The sequence below is a fragment of the Gavialis gangeticus genome, unplaced genomic scaffold (genome assembly GCF_001723915.1).
Source record: "Gavialis gangeticus isolate Ggan-Ray unplaced genomic scaffold, GavGan_comp1, whole genome shotgun sequence".
Lineage (NCBI taxonomy): Eukaryota > Metazoa > Chordata > Crocodylia > Gavialidae > Gavialis > Gavialis gangeticus.
Window position 1 is genome coordinate 22,175,865 of NW_017729014.1, and position 19,202 is coordinate 22,195,066.

Below are 19,202 nucleotides of genomic sequence, written 5' to 3' on the forward strand. Positions count from 1 at the left end.
CCCGGCCCGCCCTCGGCCGCCGCGTCACCCGCCCCGCACCGCACCGCGGGGACGCAGTGCCGTGAGGGAGTGCAGTGCGGGGCCGTGCAGTGTAGCGCGGTGAGGGGATGAAGCGCAGTGAGGGGGTGCTGTGCAGTGCGAGGATGTAGTGGGGGGGGGGACGATGCGCTGAAGGGACAGTGTGCAGTGAGATGAATTGCAATGAGGGAGTGGGGGGGGTGCCCTGCAGTGATGGGATGTCGTGCAGTGGAGGGCTGAAGTAGTGCGGGGGTGCACTGTAGTGAGGGAATGAAGTACAGTGAGGGGTGCCATGCAGTGCAGGGATGAAGCGCAGTGAGGGGGCTACGATGCACTGAAGGGACAAGGTGCAGTGAGGGGATGGATTACAATGAGGGAGTGCAGTGCGGGGATGCGGTGTAGTGAGGGGGTGCAGTACAGCCCATGCAGCAGAAGCATCCCCCCCAGCCCCTGCTATTGGCATGTCCAGGCAAAGGGCTGGGCTGCCCCCACGGGAGCTGAGCCATCCCGGAGCCATGAGGGAGCCCCCAAAGGGCACTGCCCCAGACCAGGCAGCCGTGACGGCTCCTAGGACCCGGACTCTGGCCCTGCCAAGTGCAGTGCCCCCCCGCCCAGCTTCTCATACAGAACCAGAACCCGTGCTGCGGCCACGGCGGCCCAGAAGAGCAGACCCCGCTTGCAGCTGCACCAGTCTTGCAGGGTGAGAGGCCCGGAGAGGCAGGAGGGACACGGCTCACACTCACGCTCACACACGCAGCCGGTGAGGCAGAGGCACGGCGAGGGTGTCATTTTATTAGTCGAGATGCGCAGTACAGCCCACGGGGGGGCAAATACATCAGAGCCACGGAGAACAGGGACACTGCACGGTAGTCAAACAGGACGGGGCGCGCGGGAGAGCGCTGCGAACCTCGCGCGTGACAGCAGGACAGCCGAGGGAGCGGTCTGTTGGCGGGCGACGAGCTGAAGGGGAGGCTCATCCCAACGCATACTTGTTCTCAGTGACGTGAAAGAAGCAAGTGCCCGTCCCCGTTCTGTGCAGAGCCTGCATTAAGCCGGTTCCCTCCAGACCCACTTTCTTCCAGGGTGTAATTTCCCCTTGGCCAAGTGTCAGAGAAAAGATTTTACTCGCTGTAGACACTGGCACCCATCCGAACGCAAAAGCAATAACTTCTGCAGCTGCCGGCCTTGTCCCAGCTCTCTCCCCACTGGCAGTGGTCTGAGTCCCCCACAGCTTACAAATTATTCTGCAATGGCTGGTGCAACCATCAGTGATTTTTTTTTCCTCTTTTTTTTTTTTTTATAACTTTAAATGAAATAAGGGTGTAGAAGTAGCAGGGTCTCATCAGTAATGGGCGTTCAATAACTGTGCAGCATGTTATTACTAGAAATCGAGGAAAACCAAGGAGCTTCTGAAGACCATTTAGAATATTAAAAAAGCACTGTTTTTCAAGGTCTCAGCCCCTCAAGTAGGGTTGAACGTGGAACAAAATTGCAGAATGCTATCATCGCCTTTTAAAAGATTAAAATTGAGATACAAAGAGATTTGCACAAGATTACTGAGAAATCTCCTAGCAGAGCAGGGAATTGCATCTTGTTTTTCCAAGTCCCAAGTTATCTCATAACCTCTGAGCCCACCTACACTGCAGTTTGTCACCTCTAATCAAGTCATTCCTTCTGAAGAAACCTATTTAATTTGGACAACGGCCAGGAAGCAGTGATGATGATGGAGACCTTGGTGTAAGGGTCGACCAAAAAAAAAAAAAAATCCTATCTTTTAAAGATTAAATAAAAAGAGACTGGACTACTGATTACCTATTGTAAGTTTAAAGCTAATTGATGTAAAACACAAATAGAAGAGGGTGTTGTTTGCTAAAGGAATGCATGATGTAGGATACATTTTATAGGGCCTGTAGGTGGAAAATGTTTCCTGTTGAGGTGGTGGAGTCCAGTAAAAGGAATCCATTCCATTGAATTCACTCAAATTGTGCCAGATTAAAGAGAACTTGGTCTGTTTGGCACTTGACCCTTTAAAGTAGCCAACAGATTTGTTATTAGGCCTGCATTCCCCACCACCCCAAGAAGTTATTAAACCTTGATAAGTAACAGAGGTGGAATCAGAAAGTCCTGGAGTTGTTTAGCTGCAGCTGCTCCTACATTAGACCCCCATCGTGCAAAGCAGACTTGGGATGTGCGTGTGGAAGTGTTGCTGCTAATTGTCTCGCACACAGAATTCATATCAAGAAACTAAGGTTTTTTTTCAAGTGGGGTTCTCCTGCATCATCTGCTTATTTCTATTTCACTACTCTTAAGAAACAAACCAACCCCAAAACATTTGCTTGTTGCACCAGCCTGCCAAAGGGGCTGGCAAATCCAGAGTTTTAAGGCATGGGTTGAAGGCATTAAGTTTTCCATCTATTGACGCCTCTGGGAAACCCTATGAAATATGAACTTTCATTTCTATCCAGGAAAAACTTTACAATCTTTTCTCCAATGCCTCATGAAGGGTGTTTGTGCCCGAAAGCTTGCAATTAAAGATTTTTTTTTTTTGCAAAAATCTTCTGGGTCTAATAAAAGATATCACCTCTACCACAAGTCCCGATTGCCTTTTAACTCATCACAAGAGCTTGGGCAGCTCATCAGAACTCGGCCAACAAACCTCAACACAACTAGATAGAAGCCAGACACATCCCGTCCCTAGGTGAGAGCCGACGTGCAGGATTACAGTACCTCTACCAGGAGTGGAAGCTGCAGGTACTTAGCACCTCTGAGGAATGAGGAATCAGGTCCTTAGCACTGGTTTAACATTAGAATGGTTCCAGTTCTACCAGCTCAGCAGAAGGCAAGGAAAGGGTCCGCACAGAAGGCAGTTCCCACATGAGTGAGTCTTCTGCTAATTTGGAAGCTTGAAGGTGGGGAAGAGAAGCATTTAGACAAGAAAAGGAGTGGGGTGAAAGGGCCTTGTCATACAACGTTCAGTTTGGGGAGACACCAAGGACGTTGCAAATGGGACCAGAAACCATAAAACGAGTTCAGGGAAGAATCCCAAGCATAAGCAACCTGTACAGCCACCATTGCTATCAGCCTATCCTCCTGTTCAGGGATGTTGGCCTGTCCTCTGCATAAGGTAGTTTTAAAAGCTGCTTGGTTAGTTCCTAGGTTTTAATAACTGTGATTTTATAGTGCCCACCCTGCTACAGTATCCTGTATAATGTCCAGCAAGTGTTCACTAGCCTGCCACAGGTGCTACATTTCTGCTAAGAGGAGAGTTTCAGGGGCCAATTGGCTCCAGGGTATTAGATAACACATCAGAAAGCAAGAGTAAAATCCCAGCTGCATGCAGCTGCATTGACCATTTATGCCCATTTTTCATCCAGTCCCAAGTGCTCTGGGGCTAGGGAGTAAAATATTTCAGTCTCATTGTACTAGAAATATCTTTTTTAGCCTCTGAAAAGCGCATGTGTAACCCTGCTGTTCAATGCAGCCTGTGTCCTTGCCTGACTTATCCGTAGAGGGTGAGTGTTACAGCTCTCAGCTGTAGGACCTGCTCCTTCGGATGGAGCTGTAGTAGATTCATACTTTTGGTCCTGAAGGTTCAAGTTCAGTCCTCAGCCTGCACCAAGTTACAAGCCACCACACTTGGACTTGTACAGATGGCAACCGTTCCAATGTGAACAGCAACATCAAGAAGTACTGTGAAGGACCCTGTAGGGCAGCTGTGTTTTGGGAAGGGGCTATGTAAAAACAGATCCCTTCTATGCACCAGGTCTACTTTCTCTGCATTCAGCTACGCTGTGGATGGGTGAATATACCAAGGTCCCAGTCCTGCTGCCATTGAAGTCGGTGGCCATTCAATGGAAACAGGATCAGGCATGGAGCAAACTACTCAGGATCATACAACTGGCACCATTTGTTGCTGCCTCGGACTTTAGATCATGTGCAAAGAGAGGTGTAAAATGCTACCAAACAGGAGTTCTGTACTCCTGTGCACTGGTGCTGACTGATAACCCAACTAGCCTGAAACAGATCCCAATGTCAAAGTGAAGACAGGTTAATATTCCTCGGAGATCACATACTAGGGCTATTACCTGGAGCAACGACTGCTAATATTAAAAGTGCAAACTTGAACACCCATCCCCTTCCTCTCCCCCACCCTCCACAACACAGAATGAGAGATAAAGGTTAGCAGACGAGGATGGCCAAAATAGGAAGCATAGGTGCACCTTGGACAGCGGGGCTGAGTTAGCACAATTCCATGCATCTGCCAGAAACGTCAGAGAGGGCCAAGTCTCAAAGCTCTGAGCAAACATTAGCCCAGCTCCTGTTGGACTATTGGAGATTTGCTGGGGCTGCAAACCCACTGGGTCGGTCGCGGACTCAGCTCCTCCCTCCAGCCGTTCTCCACAGCACAGTCTTGCTCTTCATAGCAGTGGTTCATGCGGCCTGCAGTCAGACAGCAGAAAACGCCCCCTTGGATCCCGGAGTAATGTTCCAACAGTGCCTCCATGCAGGGGAACTCAGCGTTCAAATGCTTCAAGAGTTGAGAGAGAGAGAGAGAGAGGATTTGAAAAAAACCCAGCATAGGACTGACTGCCTGCTATAGCAAACAAAACACAGTACGACAGCATGCCTGGCTCCTGCATATAGGAATCCTTCTGAGAGCAAATCACCTCTGCCATTCATAGACTGTGTGCAAGCCAGAGACTCCAATGCTCTGAGCTCAGCACCTTCAACCCCTGCAAAATCCTCTTTGAAAGGAGAGATGGCCATTTCCATCTCAGCAACAGGCACAACCTGCTGAAGCATAGCAACGTGGTGAAGTTGGCTGGCCGAGTCTACTGCTGAGAGGACTTAATTATACAAGAGTCTTGATGTAAGCAGCCTCAGAGAAGGTGTTGTAATAGTAAAGCCTCACAGCATCTCCATGAGGTGTTACTCCCCATTTTCCAGGTGCGGAAACCAAGGGGCAAAGGCAATTTAACTCATCTCCACGCTACGTGTAAGCCGGGATGGAACCCACGGGCCACTAGAGAGGCCAAGTAGATAGCCCCGGACTCTCGAACAAACGTGCGTCTCAGCTACGGCCAGAAAGAGAAGAATCTTGACCAGCTCAGATGGCAATGGAGTCGCTCGGCCCCCAAGACCCCCTTACCTCCACGCAGTACTTCCCCTGGTGGTTTCTGAAGATGTTGTAAGGAATGACACCGCACTGCGTTCTCACTGACAGGCACCACTGATTGGCCGATCCTGGCTCTGCTCGAAGGAGGAAGGCTCCTAGAACGTCTTTGCTCAGGAGCTCGATCCCACAGTCCCTGTGGGACAGGTGGGAAAAGGTAGGACAAGAGGCATTGCACAAGAGTCTGGGAAGCTCTCCTCCCCCCACCCAGAGATCAGTCCACTCATCCAGAATGGAGTCTGCTAATGGGGTATGACCAACTTGAGGAGGAAGCTCTGCAAAACACGCAGATGAGATGAGACTGTGCTGGACACTTCTTCCACTTCCTAGAAAGGGCCCACATGCAGGTCCCCTTCACCAAGATGGACCATGGAACTTCAGGCTAATTTGTACACAGGGGTATGGCGAGGAAGATTTAGTGACATGGAAGGTTTTAGCTTTTCCAAGATGCAGATGAAAATCAGAGACAGAAATGAGGCATGGGCTTTCCTCTCCAGCTGCTCTGACTAAGGCCATTAAGGATGGCCCTAAGCAGAGGTCTCCTTCTCTGCATTGACAAGGATGCAGCTCTTTCTAGCCGGGCAAGAGCAGATGAAAAAGATTATGGCAGACAGCACAGAGGCTAAAGCCGCCACTGCTGCATGGAGGAAATAAGACTGGATACAAACTCTGCGCCAACAAGTTTGGACAGCATCACCTTACAGTCACCAAATTTTTCTTCAGCTTTGTTGCCCCATAAAGGTACCACATTAACTAGATATGCTGGGCCCCCTTCAGCATCTGGCTTATGTAAGATGACAACACCATGTTACTGCTACCAGCCAGTGCCAACAGTCTTTTTGCTCAAGAGGTAGAGGTCACTGCTTTCCTTTTTGCTGAATGTGCTGTGTTCAGCCCTGGCTGAAGAGCCAAGAGGAGGGTCATTCACAATAGAGGGGTTAATGCACAGAAAATGGACTGACTTCCTCCCTAACACAGAGGAGATAAGGGATGGGAAAGGCAGGTGAATGGTAGAAGTGCCAGGAAACCTGCAGAGCCAAGTACTCACCTGGCAATCCCAGAAAAAGACCAAGTGTTCTCCATCAGGATGCTCTCATTTTCTGTCAGGTAAACCAAGTTACTCTTGCCACCCTTGTTATCCCAGCCTGTGTGAACTGCAGTGACAAGAAGGAGATGCAGGTTTAACAAGCAGGCATCAAAGAAGCAGAACCTCACTTGCATAGCAGACAAGAAACCCCCATTACACACAAAGCAGCATCCACACAACCAGTGGGCCATGAACAGCCCCTCTAGTCACTCCTGGCTCTATAGAAGCATACAGTGGCCACATGCATAGTATTTTCATTGAAAAGTCATGATGGACATAATTGAACTCATCGTTTTTAAAAAAAATACAAGTCTTTCCCCACACCTGGTGCCTTCTGCCCTGCCCCTGTAACTCACACATTTCCCGGGCAGACTGATGAAGCTGGACCTCATAGCTGCAGTCCCGATAAGCCCCCGAGCGGATGACCTTGCTGCGAATCGCCTTCTTGCGCACCAGGATCGGGGAGTAGTATGGATTCCATGGGCGAGAGCTCCCCACATCCTCCCTCTCCTCCAGTTCCAGTCTCCTCTCCTACAGGCACAGGCCAGAGCAGATCTGAATCCATCACCAGTGGGAGATATTGCCAAACGGAAGAGCAAAACACTGCCCAGAACACACAGCACCCCACACAAGAGGACAAGGCAAACCACTTCCCAGCTCAGCCATGCTTAGCGCACACTTCCTGGTGGACTCCAGGCTCATTATGTCCCTGAGTCTGCAGAGACCAGGAAGGCATCCAACTCTGCTGAGCAATTAGCTTTAAAAGGAGCCACACTAGCTCCAGTGTCATTTTGTGTTCCTCTCCTCTGCACTGCAATGCCCTCTGGACGGCTCTCCCTTCTCCCTGATCATATGGAAAGGGTCCAGTTAACTCGTGGGCTAGAGGTGCTGCTGGGCCTTCAGAGGACAGCCATCTGTGAACAGATTTATAGGTGCTCCTCTGAGGTCAAAACCAGCACCGAGCTTCACAGTCTTGCTCACCGAATTTGTACATTGCTGAAGGGAAGCACTTCTGGGCTTCTGTTTCATCTGGGACCCCTCTGTATCCCGCATGGCCTCCTCTCTCCAGCTTTACAAACACTTCTCATATTCCACCCATCCTCATTGTATCCAAAGGGGACTGGACATGCCTGCAAGCCTTTTGCAGAGGGCTGCCATGGGCCAAAGAAGGATCACGTTTCCCGCCCCAGGGCTGAGTGTGCTGCCTCAAGGAAGGAACCAGTCTTGCCAAGCAGTTCAGTAGGAAGCAATTTGCCTCTAGAACAATGGCCCAAATGCCGTCACTTGGCAGGGTGGCAGGCCAGCTCCAGCCCACAGGCCGTAGGTGGCTGCCCCATGCTCTGGGACACCGGCTGGTTTGCTCATTTGTTGCAGCTCCAGCTGTTGCCCAAAGATGACAGTACAGGACCTCTACTGTGGAAGAGTTCCCCATGGCCTTTGCTCCCCCGCCCCTCAGCATGGTCAATGATGGGAGGAAAGACACCCAAAGTCTGGGAGGCAGATTGCAGCAACACCCCAAGGAAGAGCCCACTTACCACGCTGCCCAAGGAGCCTGAGTCGGTGGGACAGGGGAGCCTGCGGAAGGACACCAGCGCGTTGACGTTCTGGGAAACCTCCTCTGGATTGAGTGGCTCTCTCACTACTCCGGCTCCCAGGGGCACTCCCAGCAGCCTCCCTGGCTCCCCCGGGGCAGGGCTAGCAGGGGGCTTGGCCTGCTCCTCGGGGTGCACAAGGAGGTAGTAGAGCTGGAACGAGCGGCACAGAAGCAGATGCAAGATCTGGACCTGGCAGGAAGAAAAACCATTCCCTGTGAGACCAAGGGCACTTCATCGCTGCTCAGCATGGCAATCCTCACCCTTCAGCCTGTTGCCCACGGCTGGGGCCCACCACACAGGCTCAACTGGTTTCCAGCTCAGATGATGACCCAGGACACACCAGAGGATCCTCCAACCTCTGGGCACTGAGACAGGGCTGCATGTGCCTGGGAATGTTTCTGTGCTGATGGGTCACCGCACACTCTTCTTTCACTGATGAGCTCCTTTGGCAAAGATTCATGTCCCACAAGAGCTCACCAGGTGCGGGGAGCCCTCTCTGCCCCACCCACAGATGTAGGTGTGCCCCACCACACTGACATGCATTCCCTTCAAAGTGCATTTTCATTAGTCATCTGACTCAGCTGAGCTCTGGACCAACTAACAAGACACCTTGAGCCAAGTGTGGCGGGGGTCCCTCCTGTAGCTAACATGCAAGTTAGATTTCAAGGAGCAGAAATTGAGCTTATGGGGGAGTTGGGGGGCAGGAGGAAGGCCTGCAGGGCTGGATGTGAACTAAGTCAGCGACAGTGCCCTTTCTCAGCAGAGCCAAGATACAGTGCTATATGGACAGTCTGATCCCGAGATAACATGTAAGGAAACAATCAAGAGAGAAGAACCACCGCTATGGTGTTAGGCTATTCAGCAAGAAGCTAAGGGTACTGGCAAATGATAGACCAAGTGATGCCAGAGCAGACTGGCATTGGCACGTTGCTTAAAAGGGCAACAACAAGGAGGAGCATGCTGTGAACAACCTGCCCACATTTTAGAGCTGCCCCCAGGATGAGGACAGCAGTGCTGGGGGGCACTGCTATGCCAAGGAGCAGTTATTATCTCCTGTTTGTAGCTTGGGGTAGGTCACAATGTGGTGGATAGACGAAGCTGCTGCAGTTCTACATGTAAGAGTTAGAGGGCAGGGTACTGCTCGTCAACAGAGACACTGCTTTTAAGTGGAGAGTGCATCCCCAATGAGCTGGGGGCACACGGGGGCCTGAAGCCTGTGTAATACTGAAGCTTATGGCAGTCCAGGCACACAGAGGAACCAGGTCCCATTAGACGCGCACACATGCTTGGTACCTCTCCAGGTTGGCTCCCCACAAAGAGGTGGCAGAAGAGCTTGCTGGCTGGGCTGCGTGGATTTCGTGACACAAAGGCAAACTGACAGTCTGTGGGCCTCCACGTGGAGTAGAGGATCCGCCTTAGGGCATGAGCCATCAGCAGCGTCTGAAAGAAGAGTGAAGAACATGGGCTCTGTAGCTAACAGCAGGGCAAGGGGCAACCCCCCAGAAACCCCCTGCTTCCTCTGCCAGACTGCCCTGCTGCAGTCCTTTCCTGGCATTGAGAAGCTGAAGAGTGAAGAATCCCACCGGAGATCCTGGTTTCTTGTGTCAGCTGGGTCTGTGTCAACAGAGTCAATGCTGCTTGGGCTGTCAGCAAGGCCTGAACCTGGGACTTCCACGCCAAGACTAGTGTTGGCACTGCAGAAGTAAGTCCCCACCCCAGAAGCAGCTGCAGACTCAAGCTTTGAGACCATCTGCCACTAGTCCTCAGAGGACTGGCTCTGTTCTTCACAGTGGGCTGCATTAAGCACTATGCTGAGAAACAGCACCACCCCACAACTGCTGCAAGAAACCTGTGCCCTTGTGCTAGGGAACTGCTCCCCATCCCCATTCTAGACGGGTGATGCCACCCTCCCCATTGCCTAGCAGGCTTGGTTTGAATCCAGAACCATTTGGACCTCATCTCTGGGCTTTACAGCAGCGATTCTTAGCCACGGTGGCACTGCAAACACCTGTGCACAAACCACAAAATAAACCCAGAGACTGCAAATAGGGATTGACTGGGTCAAAAACACTCTGGCCTGTTGTGGCCTCTCTGAGTTACTTGCAGCAGCAAAATTGCTCTGTTGTTCTTCTATAGTCAGAAAAAAATAGGTGAAAACTAAGAGCCGGCTTTTTCTGCAGGGTGCCTCAAGTCTGATGGGGTTGGGAACCCCTGCTCCACAGGTTTGTATCTCACACGCACACGGCACTGTGTGCTGATACACCTTACCTCCCCATCAGCACTGTAGATCTTCAGGCCCTGCAGGCTGAACTTCACGACGACAGATCTCCGTCTAGGACAGTCCTGTATCCAGAGAGAAAGTGTGAGAATCCTATTCAGCGATCACCTTCCTGACTCAGCTGGGGAAGGCAGGTGTTTGTGGCTTCCAGCCTGTCCTGCCTGCATCTGCTGGCCAGGGTTGAGATCCCTGCATTCACAAGCCAAGCAGAGTACTAGCAGGGGGGCTCTGTGGGTCACCTCTGGGATGCAGCAAGCTGCTCCTGATACCAGAGCAGCTTGAAGAGCTCCAAGCTGATACGTTCTCTTACAAATCATACAACCAGTTCGTCTTTCCTGCTCCCAGATCTCTTGGGGTTGGAGACCTTTCCGTGGTGTAAACCCAGCAGCAGCAGCTGTGGGCGTCTCCCAGTTACACGAGGACACTTCTCCAGGAGTCTACCAAATAACCTGCCCCTCCCCGACGGTCAAAGTCCCCTGACCTTCAGAGACTGGAGTTGCTGCTCAATCATCCACACCTTCTGCTGGAGTTCCAGGTCCTCCACCGTGAATGAGCCCACATACTGGGGGAAAGAGGAAAGTCTCACCACAGGCAATGGGGGTTAATGCTTTTCAGTCTAATAAATGCCAAATAAAGCCCCATTTGGGGTGCGGGGGGCAGAGCCAGCCTGAGTAGGGCTGGGCTTTTCCAGCAGGTGAAACCAAGCTGGAACATGCTAGTGCCTCGGTTTCCAGACAGTGCTGCTCTTCTCATCCCCCCTCCCGTTGTTAGCTGCCTCTGTATTCCAGCTTTCCACCTCCCGCAGGTTTCTACTGCACCAGGAGACATCGTACCAGCACCTGGCAGACCTCGCTTTACCAGCCACTTGCCGTGTAACATGGAGTGAGGCAAGTCACATCCTCCTCTTTTAGTTCTCCCACCTAAAATGTCCCCAGCATCCAAAGGACACAGAAGCTGCCATCACTTTGCATCTAGCAGTAACTACTTGAGAAGCCATCTCCCAGGCATTTGGGAGACTGTATGAACCAGCACAGGAAATCCAGGGGCCCCATACGCCTTCACACACACATCCACATGGATGCATTACTCCAGATTCAGGCACATTCAGGCTCACGGGCTGGGGAAGAGAGGGCTGATTTCAAAATCTGAACATGGATCTGAATGTTATATATGGGCCCCAACTCTGACTCTGACTGGAGATTGCACGTGTGCTAGAGCGGACAGCAGAAGTCACCTCAAATGGCTAGAGGCTCTTCACGCTCTTACGTGTCAAGTGGAGCTGCCTCGTGGCGTAAGTAGCCCTAAACACACGGTGTGATTTACCACTTCTATCAGCCAGGCTTACTCTTCGCCTGGATGCCGGGAGGGCAGAAGGAAACAGGTCCCCGGGCTGGTAAAGCAGGAGTCAGCATCCAGCGGTTGGAGTGGCTGCTCTACAGAAAAGGTTGCAGCATCCATTACAGACCACGGCAGTGCAGCCCTGCCCCAATAACCCTGAGCATCCCTCTGCTACTTCGGGATGAACTGGGACAGAGCTGAGTAAGATGCGGTTTCATTCAAAATGCATTGCACTGCAGAAGTGGCCTTGGCAAAGAGGGAGGAAGATGCGGGCTGGGCTAACAGCTGATTTTTCCTTGGCTACCCACAGCGAGTTCTGCATTGCTATGGTTACTGCTGCTCTCACAACCACCAATACCTTCCCACAGGGGCCTTCTCCCAGGTAAGAGAGGTCACTGCTCCGCTCTTCCTGCAGCGACCCCTGAACAGATAACCGTGGCGTGATAAGGGCTGCCGCCGGCATCATGAAGGATGCCAGCTGCCTCGTGGCCTCTGGGAGAGGATGCGGGGAAAGGGGGCAGGGGACGGGGGGCAGTTGTGTCCAGTTACACAGCAGAATGGAGACTGAATGAGACCTTGCCTCCTGCTCTCTCCAGCTTCTCAGCACCCACGGCAAATATGGGTAGGCAGAGGAGTCCCCAAAAAACATAAAGGCATGTTGGACTTAGTGAAAACGACTGCCTGCATTACCATTGCTCAGAGGCAGTGAGGCAGCACCCTGTTCTTAGGAGAAAACTGAGCCGGGGCGAGAAATCATTTGCTCCAGGCCATACAGTTTTTAATCCCATCTGCTGCCTTACTGCTTTGGGGGAAAAGAAGGGGAAGGAATCCTTCCCTCCCTCCCTTGGGAGCTGGAAAACTCAGGCTCAGTCCCCAGCTCTGCCTGCACGAGCATGGACAAATCATTGTGTCCCTCTGGGCCTTGGTCCCCCCTCAGGAGGCCCGTGCTGACTCTCAGGGATGTTGCGAGGCAGGCGGAGGGTATGAAACCAGGGGCCGGGGAAGTCCCTTAGATAGATACCCACCCCTTCACTGCTGCCACACCATCACGCCTTGCCTCTAGGCTGCCAGGCCTAAAACCTTTGGGTGTTGCCACAGCCCTGCTAAAGGCTGAACACAGCAACGAGGGCTTCGGGGCCGTCCAAGATCTCACCTCAGCAAATCTGGTGATGACCCTGGCTCTCTGTTGGTGCAGCGCCGATTCGGGTCCCCTCCCATTCCCCGTTTTCTTCTTCATGACGACTACAGCCTCTTCGGTCCTGTCTCTGCAGCTAGGAAGGAGAAGAGGGTGAGCGCTGTGTTCTGCAGGATTGTTTTTAGCCTACGGGAAGAGCCGTACCCTTCGTACCACGCCGGAGAGCCGGTGGGAGCAGAGAGCCCCGGGGCAGGTTACCACAGGGTTAACAGCCCTTGTTCCGCATCAAGATTCCCTCATTTGGCTTCCAGTCCACCCACGATTGTGGAGCTCGGCGCAAACAGCCTCCCCCAGACACAGGGCTTCATTTGGAACGGGAGGTGCGAACAGCAGCAGCCCCGGCTGTGCAGCCGGCCCCGTCTCTGTCGGAAGCGCTCCGCACTCACACTCTCCTACGTGCTGTTGTTATAAGCCGTCTTGGCTGAGCTCCATGCCAGATATTCTACTGCAAGTGGAAAGAACAAGAGAGAGCGAGAGAGAGAGAGACGGGGTTGTTAGTGCAACCTGCCTGTAGGCGGGGAAGGGAGCTGGCACTTCGCTTTGGAACGAGTCCCCCATGCACGCGTCTGCTGGGAAGAACGGGAGCCTGCATGGGGCATTGCTGCCTGGAGGCACCAGAGGGGATGACCCCCCCATTGCCTCATTTGCTGTGGTCTTTCAGCTGCCCCAGAGCCCAGGGCAAGCAGCGCAAGACCCCTCCCGAGAGCCCAGAGCCACGGGCGCGCACCGACGGATGGCGTCGAAGGAGGAGCAGCTTTAGCCCGGGACATAGCGCTGTGGGAGGGCACACGGACACGGAGAGCGCAGCTGCTAACGCTAACAGGGGAAGTCCTTTGCCCCGCCTCCTTTTATGCAAATGAGGGAGAAGGCATGCCTAGTGAGCAGATGCTGCTCCCTCCAGTGCTGGAGGGGGGCCCCAGGCTAGGAGGTAAGCAGGGGGTCGAGATGGGAGGGAAGGTGGGGGGCTACCTGGAAGTGGCTGTAGGCTTGGGGACGCGGCAGAGGACGGGACGTAGAGGCACCAAGGGTCGGGGGCGGTTGCAAATGCGGTGGGGTCTGGGGGTGGATGAGACTGCTGTCATATAGGGTGCTGTGGTGGGCAAGGGTGGGAGGCGTGGGGGGCAGCGGGTGAGGACGGGGGCACAGACTGGCTGGAAGGCCCCTGTACAACATCCTCATGGCACTGGCTTGGTCCCACCTGGGCTGAACACTGACGTGCTGGCCTGGGAGCAGGGAAGGGGAAGCCTGGGGACATGGTGCCTGCACAAGCTGGGATCTGTTGCCAGCATCATTCAAGGGCCTCGCAATGCCCCTGGAGAGGCCTGGGGATGGGTTGGGAGCTGGGGCCCTCCTTGAATCCACCAGCACCGTGGAGAGCAACCACCCGCTATCCCCTCCCCACCCAGCACCGCGCTTGTGTTGGGCAAGGGGGGCACAGTGGCAGGAAAAACCCAAATCCCTGGCTTGACCCCTGGGCAGAGGGCAGTCAGCAGCATGTGAACGCCAGTGTTAATGGGTTTCGTGCCGCAGGGAGAGTGAATCTCCTCAGGGAGGAGGCATTGTTTCTGACACCCCCCAGCCCTTGTTGGCTCAGACAGCCGGAGACTTCCCACAACTGCCCCCCCATGACAAAATCAACGGTGCTTCAAATAGGGCTCTACTGAAATATCGCGGTTCCAGCAGCTGCCCTGTGGCAAGCATCATCCTCCCCATTTCACAGAGGGGCAAGCTGAGGCACTGTGAGGGGAAGCCACCTGCCCAAAGCTATGGGTTAAGGGAGTTCCTGCTCCTCTGCCCTGTGCGCAGGCCAGACTAGTGAATACAGAGACCCCTCCAACCCCCCCCCCCAAAGCTTTGATGGCCGTGATGCTACAACGCTGAACCCCCTCTGGCCATTTAACACCACTTCACAACCAAAGATACAGCAGGGGCAGGGGTTATAGGGCCGGGAACAGGTTAAAGACCCTGGATCTAAACCAGCTGGGGAAAAACACCATTTAGGGAAGCAGGTGCAGCAAAGGCCAATGCAATTATTTCTCCTTGAGCAGATCTGCAATCCCCAGGTGCCTATCCTCCCGCACCACCAGAAGGGGAAGCACAGAGGGGGAGAGGATTTTTGCATAACACACAAACTCATTAACATCCAGCAAGCAATGAGCATCTGAAACAGCTCTCCGGATGAGACGCTGCTGCAGATCCAGGCACCAGGCTCTGCCAAGGATGCCACCTAGCCCAGTACGCAGCTGAGGCTGCCTGGAAGAGGCCTGAACGGCTCTAATCTTTGTCTACCTCATCCTTCTAGCCGGGGCTATCAATTACCAATCAATCAAAGGTGTCACTTTAAAAAAAAAAAAAAAAAGGAAGGCCTGTGGCCTAATGACATGAGCACTGGCCCAGCAGAGACCTTCATTCCCTTTGTCACTGCCACAGCCCTGACCTTGGGCAACTCACTTCACCTCCCATGTGTCTCACTTTTCCCCTCCCACCCCGCAAAAATGGGGGAAGGGAGGAAATGATACTAGTCTTTTTTTTTTTTTTTTAAATCCCATGCTTCTGAAAAAACACTAGTAAAGTGCTAGGTCTGATTATTACTAAAAATGTGGACCGAGTAACTGCCGCAGCGTCGCTCAAGTCTGGTGCCAGCCTGAAACTAGTCCCAAGAGGCAGGAGCTGCCCAGGTTGGATCAAGGAGGAATTAACCATAGAGCCCAAGGGTAGCCGAGGCATTAACGCCAGAGCCACGACACTGCCAGGTTTCTTAGCTGTGGCACGTTACCGTCCCACCGGCAGGCAGAAGGCAAGGCAGGGGGGCACCTTGGGGGCTTGCTCGGCCAGAGAGGCATAAGCTTTTGTAGGTGGCAGGTGCTAGGGACAGACTTGCAGAGAGCAGGGGCAGGTACGAAGAAATGGCGCTGCGGGGGTGCAGGGTGGAGATGCGAGACATTCGCATGCAACCACCAGACCCTGCCTAAAGGAGAGGGGTTATTTCTGTCCCCCCAAAGCCTCTTCTTGTGGCTTCAGATTTTGAGGCGCACGGGGACAGAAGCTGCTTCTCAGCCCAGCTGGCTTCTCCAGGGCAGGTGGATATTTTCAGTACGCAATTGCACAGCGTGCTGCAAAGTGCGGGTCTACAGGAAGGAAACAAAGTGAATTAAAATCCACACCAGAACCTTCCTCCATTGCACTTAAACTGGAGGGGAGCGCACTGGGGACAGCACGTGACTGGGCAGCGCCCACCTGAGTCCATGCTCCTCCTTGCCACTTGGACCTGAAGCTTCAACAAGTGCCAGTGCTCTTCTCTGGAGAGCTTCCTCCCAGCCCCCAGAAAACTACTCCAGAAAGCCCGGTCACACCAAGAAGAGCAGCCCCACCGGTCCCAGGCAGGCGCGCTGGGGAACCAGGTTTGTTAAAGATGGTTCGGTGTCTGCGCGGCGAGGGGAGTCGCAGGGCCAGCAGGGTAACAGCTAGGGCAGTGCCGTGCTGCTGCACTGCAGCTCTGGAAGCAAGAAATCCTGTCTGCAAGATGACTCAGGGAGGAAAGGCAGAATTGGGAATTTCAGTATCCAGGCAGGACCCCTCCAGCCTCCTCCCTGCAGGGCTCTAAGGGTTGACAACCCACCTGTCTCAGCCTGAAGCTGCCAGGGGCTTCTGCCTAATCGCAAGTACCCTGCTATTGTCCCCTGCGAGCCGGGCACTTTCCCCAAATATTCACTCAGCAAGTCCACATCCCAAAAGCACCCAGGATGAGCTCTGTGGCAGCTCTAGGGACAGGGCCCCACTCCAGCATCCTCCTTCCTGGAGTCGGTTGCAGATGGCCCCAGATGGAGGCCTGAGCTGAGCTTCCTCATTCCCCCATCCCTGGGGGAGCAAGCAGCCCGAGAGGCGTCTCAAGAATGAGCAGGAGATGCAGAGAAAGCTTCCCATCCCCAAGCTCCCCCTGGCCACCTCACCCAGCCAGATGAGCTCGGCTGGCTTTGCTCGGATTTACTCCCCGCTTGTCATCCTGTCAGGAATTTCAGGCAGACGCGCACCTCGCCGGGGATCATCTGTTTAGCAGCAATAACCCCAAGCCATCCATGAAATTGTTCTCCAGCAGGCAGCAGCAGGGGCCAAGCAGACCCCTGGGACGCACTGGAAGGGATCCCAGCGCAGACGGATGAGAGCTCGTCCCACCGACCTTTGCCTGCTAATGCCAGCGCCACTCTGGTGTCCCCCCGTCACAACCAGCCTCTCCCGGATGGCAAAGCAGGGTCTAATATGGCCCATAGCAAGAGCCTCCACAGGCAAGCCCCAGCCCCAAGCCTCCATAAAAACAGCTACTTTGAGCTTACAAGACAACACTGCCATTTTTCCACTCTGGGAGAGCACAGACCCACCAGGAGCAGGGCAAGGAAAGGGGGCAGGAAAATACAGCATTCAAAACAGAGGCTGGCTTAGGGGCGCCCATCTCCCTAGCCAGCCAGGAGCATTTCTGGTTAGAAACCATAATTAGGTCACAGCCAGGATGTTCCCCAAACCAATCTGTTATAAATAAGACCTGTCATTGCTTTTCCTCACCTGGGCTTTTCTTTTCCTTCTAGATCGCCTTGCACTCTCCCCCTTCACATTGTTTCTCCTACAACCAACTGTTCGTCTCCCAAACGCTGTGACTTATTCCTGACATTCAGTTTTCTTCGGTATATTCTCTCCTTTGATTCAGCCTACGCTGGGTCACACCACACATGCCTAGCGCTACCATCAGTTTTTCCCCTCTCCCCCTTAACAAGCAGTTGGTGCCAGGGGGTGGATGCAGGTCCAGTCTGCGCGGTGGATGTGGGCAATTGGACCGGGGCTCAGGGAAAGCCACCCCCCAGCTGAAGGGAAGCCCCGGAGCTGTAGCAAGGAGGGGGCAAGCACTGAGCCTCTCCTGACCAACCTACCTGGCAGGCTTCAAGACCATCTGGTTGGCATGACTCACTCCTAAAGTAATTATAGGGCAGCTTGGCCTCCACCGCCCAGCCTACCCATATCCTTTCTGCCAGTCAGTCAATCTGGATTAAGGCTTTCTGCTCGCTAGGTTCAAGCAGCAAACTCATCATCTCACTCCAGCCATCAGCCAGCACTGGCTGTTATCCTCTCTGAACCAGATCGGTAACTTAGAAAAGGCAGGCACCACGTGCCATCAACAACTCCTTGAGCCGGGAGTTGAAGGGTGCCCATGTTGAGTAATGTTTCAGTTATCAAGTAAACGATGGCAGGGACAAGGGCTAAAGCAGAGGACCCAAGTAAGCCCTCCTTTCTACAACAAAGGAACCGCTGCAACTTTCCTGGAAGTCTCCAGCAGTTCTCCAGACTCATCTCTCTCGTATCTACTAAAATCAATCAGAAGTGGGCTTGAGCAATGCTGATTGCGGCTTAGAAGCCACCTCCCATGATAAGGAGCCTGCACCTCGCTACAGTCCTGACAGAGGCAGCTATCTGGGAAGTGACAGGGGAGATTAGGTCCCACACCCATGTCAGGAACCGGGCTCCAACAATGGTTGCCTGGACCTCTCATCTCCAGGCCTCTTGGCAGCATTCCTGAGCAAGAGCTACACGCCAAATGCCACCAAGACAAAGCAGTCCTTTCTGGCCAGCTTGCAGCCTTTACAAGACTGCAGTGAGAAGCAGAGGAGAAAAATATGCCTTTCCTCCCCCCACGATACTGTGACTTTGCAAGATCCCCAAATCGGCTCAGGAGAAAACCACTGCAAGAACCACATACCAAGTGCAAGACATTTAGCAAGTGATCTACAAAGTGCAGGGTGCTGGCGAATGACTGAAATACATTCCCTCTCCGGAAAGGGGCTGAGCGTTTAAAGCCTACTGACAGACAGGGGTGAGGGGAAGAAAGAGAGGTTTCCTTAGCTTGAGACACTTGCCCCATAGTTGTCCCCCCCTCCCCCAGGTCCCTGCATAGGCAGCAGCTGCGATCACCGGGTTGCAAACGCCTCCTAAACAGGGGAGGTTTGCTCTATCAGTGCTGGCATTTGCAGTTACAGAGGGGGGATGAGGAAAGCCTGCTTTTCCCCTGGATGCAGATCCTGGACACATGCACGCACCATTTTCTCCTCCCCCCCAGGTCTCAGCATCTGCTCCCTTCACCCAGCCCCACCTATTCCTGGGCCTCCAGCAAGGTGCCCAGACAGCAGCGCAGGCAGCTGCCTGGACCCATCGCAGCGCAGGCAGCTGCCACCCCGCTGCAGCAGGCTCTTACCTTGGCCGCAGCTCCAGCCTCACCGGGGCTCCAAGGCCAGGGCAGCAGGGGCAGGCTCCGGCAGCAGGGAGTCAAGCGTGCAGATGCCCCCAGGGCACAGGGGACAGCTCCAGCCCCAGCTCCAAGGCCCCTCCGGTCTGTCCCCACAGGGGCACCCAGCCTAGAGCTGCCCCTGCCAGGCTCTGCCCATCCTGGGGGATGCAGCGCCCTCCCCGCTCCCCCATGTGCTGTCTGCAAGGAGCAAACAGCATCACCTGGACCAGCGCATCCCCCCCCCCCCCCC

At 53.8% G+C, this 19,202-nt stretch overlaps 1 protein-coding gene across 1 annotated transcript; it reads right to left on the bottom strand.

The window, feature by feature from the left end:
- Positions 1–2,539: 2,539 nt before the first annotated feature.
- SH2D5 (SH2 domain containing 5) lies at positions 2,540–19,122 on the bottom strand. Its single transcript, XM_019512000.1, has 10 exons — positions 18,920–19,122; positions 12,643–12,760; positions 10,633–10,713; positions 10,142–10,216; positions 9,167–9,313; positions 7,814–8,062; positions 6,635–6,809; positions 6,240–6,345; positions 5,168–5,327; positions 2,540–4,546 (listed from the first exon to the last, which is right to left on the bottom strand). The coding sequence occupies exons 2-10, from the start codon at positions 12,724–12,726 to the stop codon at positions 4,325–4,327; spliced, it is 1,299 nt and encodes a 432-aa protein (XP_019367545.1). The 5' UTR covers positions 12,727–12,760; positions 18,920–19,122; the 3' UTR covers positions 2,540–4,324.
- Positions 19,123–19,202: the final 80 nt, after the last annotated feature.

Coding starts and splice junctions, on each gene's coding strand:
- SH2D5 (XM_019512000.1), bottom strand. CDS start 12,726: ATGAAGAAGAAAACGGGGAATGGGAGGGGACCCGAATCGGCGCTGCAC. Junction 10,714..12,642: donor TCATCACCAGATTTGCTGAG/GTGAGATCTTGG, acceptor TCTTTCCCCCAG/TATGTGGGCTCATTCACGGT. Junction 10,217..10,632: donor AGCAACTCCAGTCTCTGAAG/GTCAGGGGACTT, acceptor CTCTGGATACAG/GACTGTCCTAGACGGAGATC.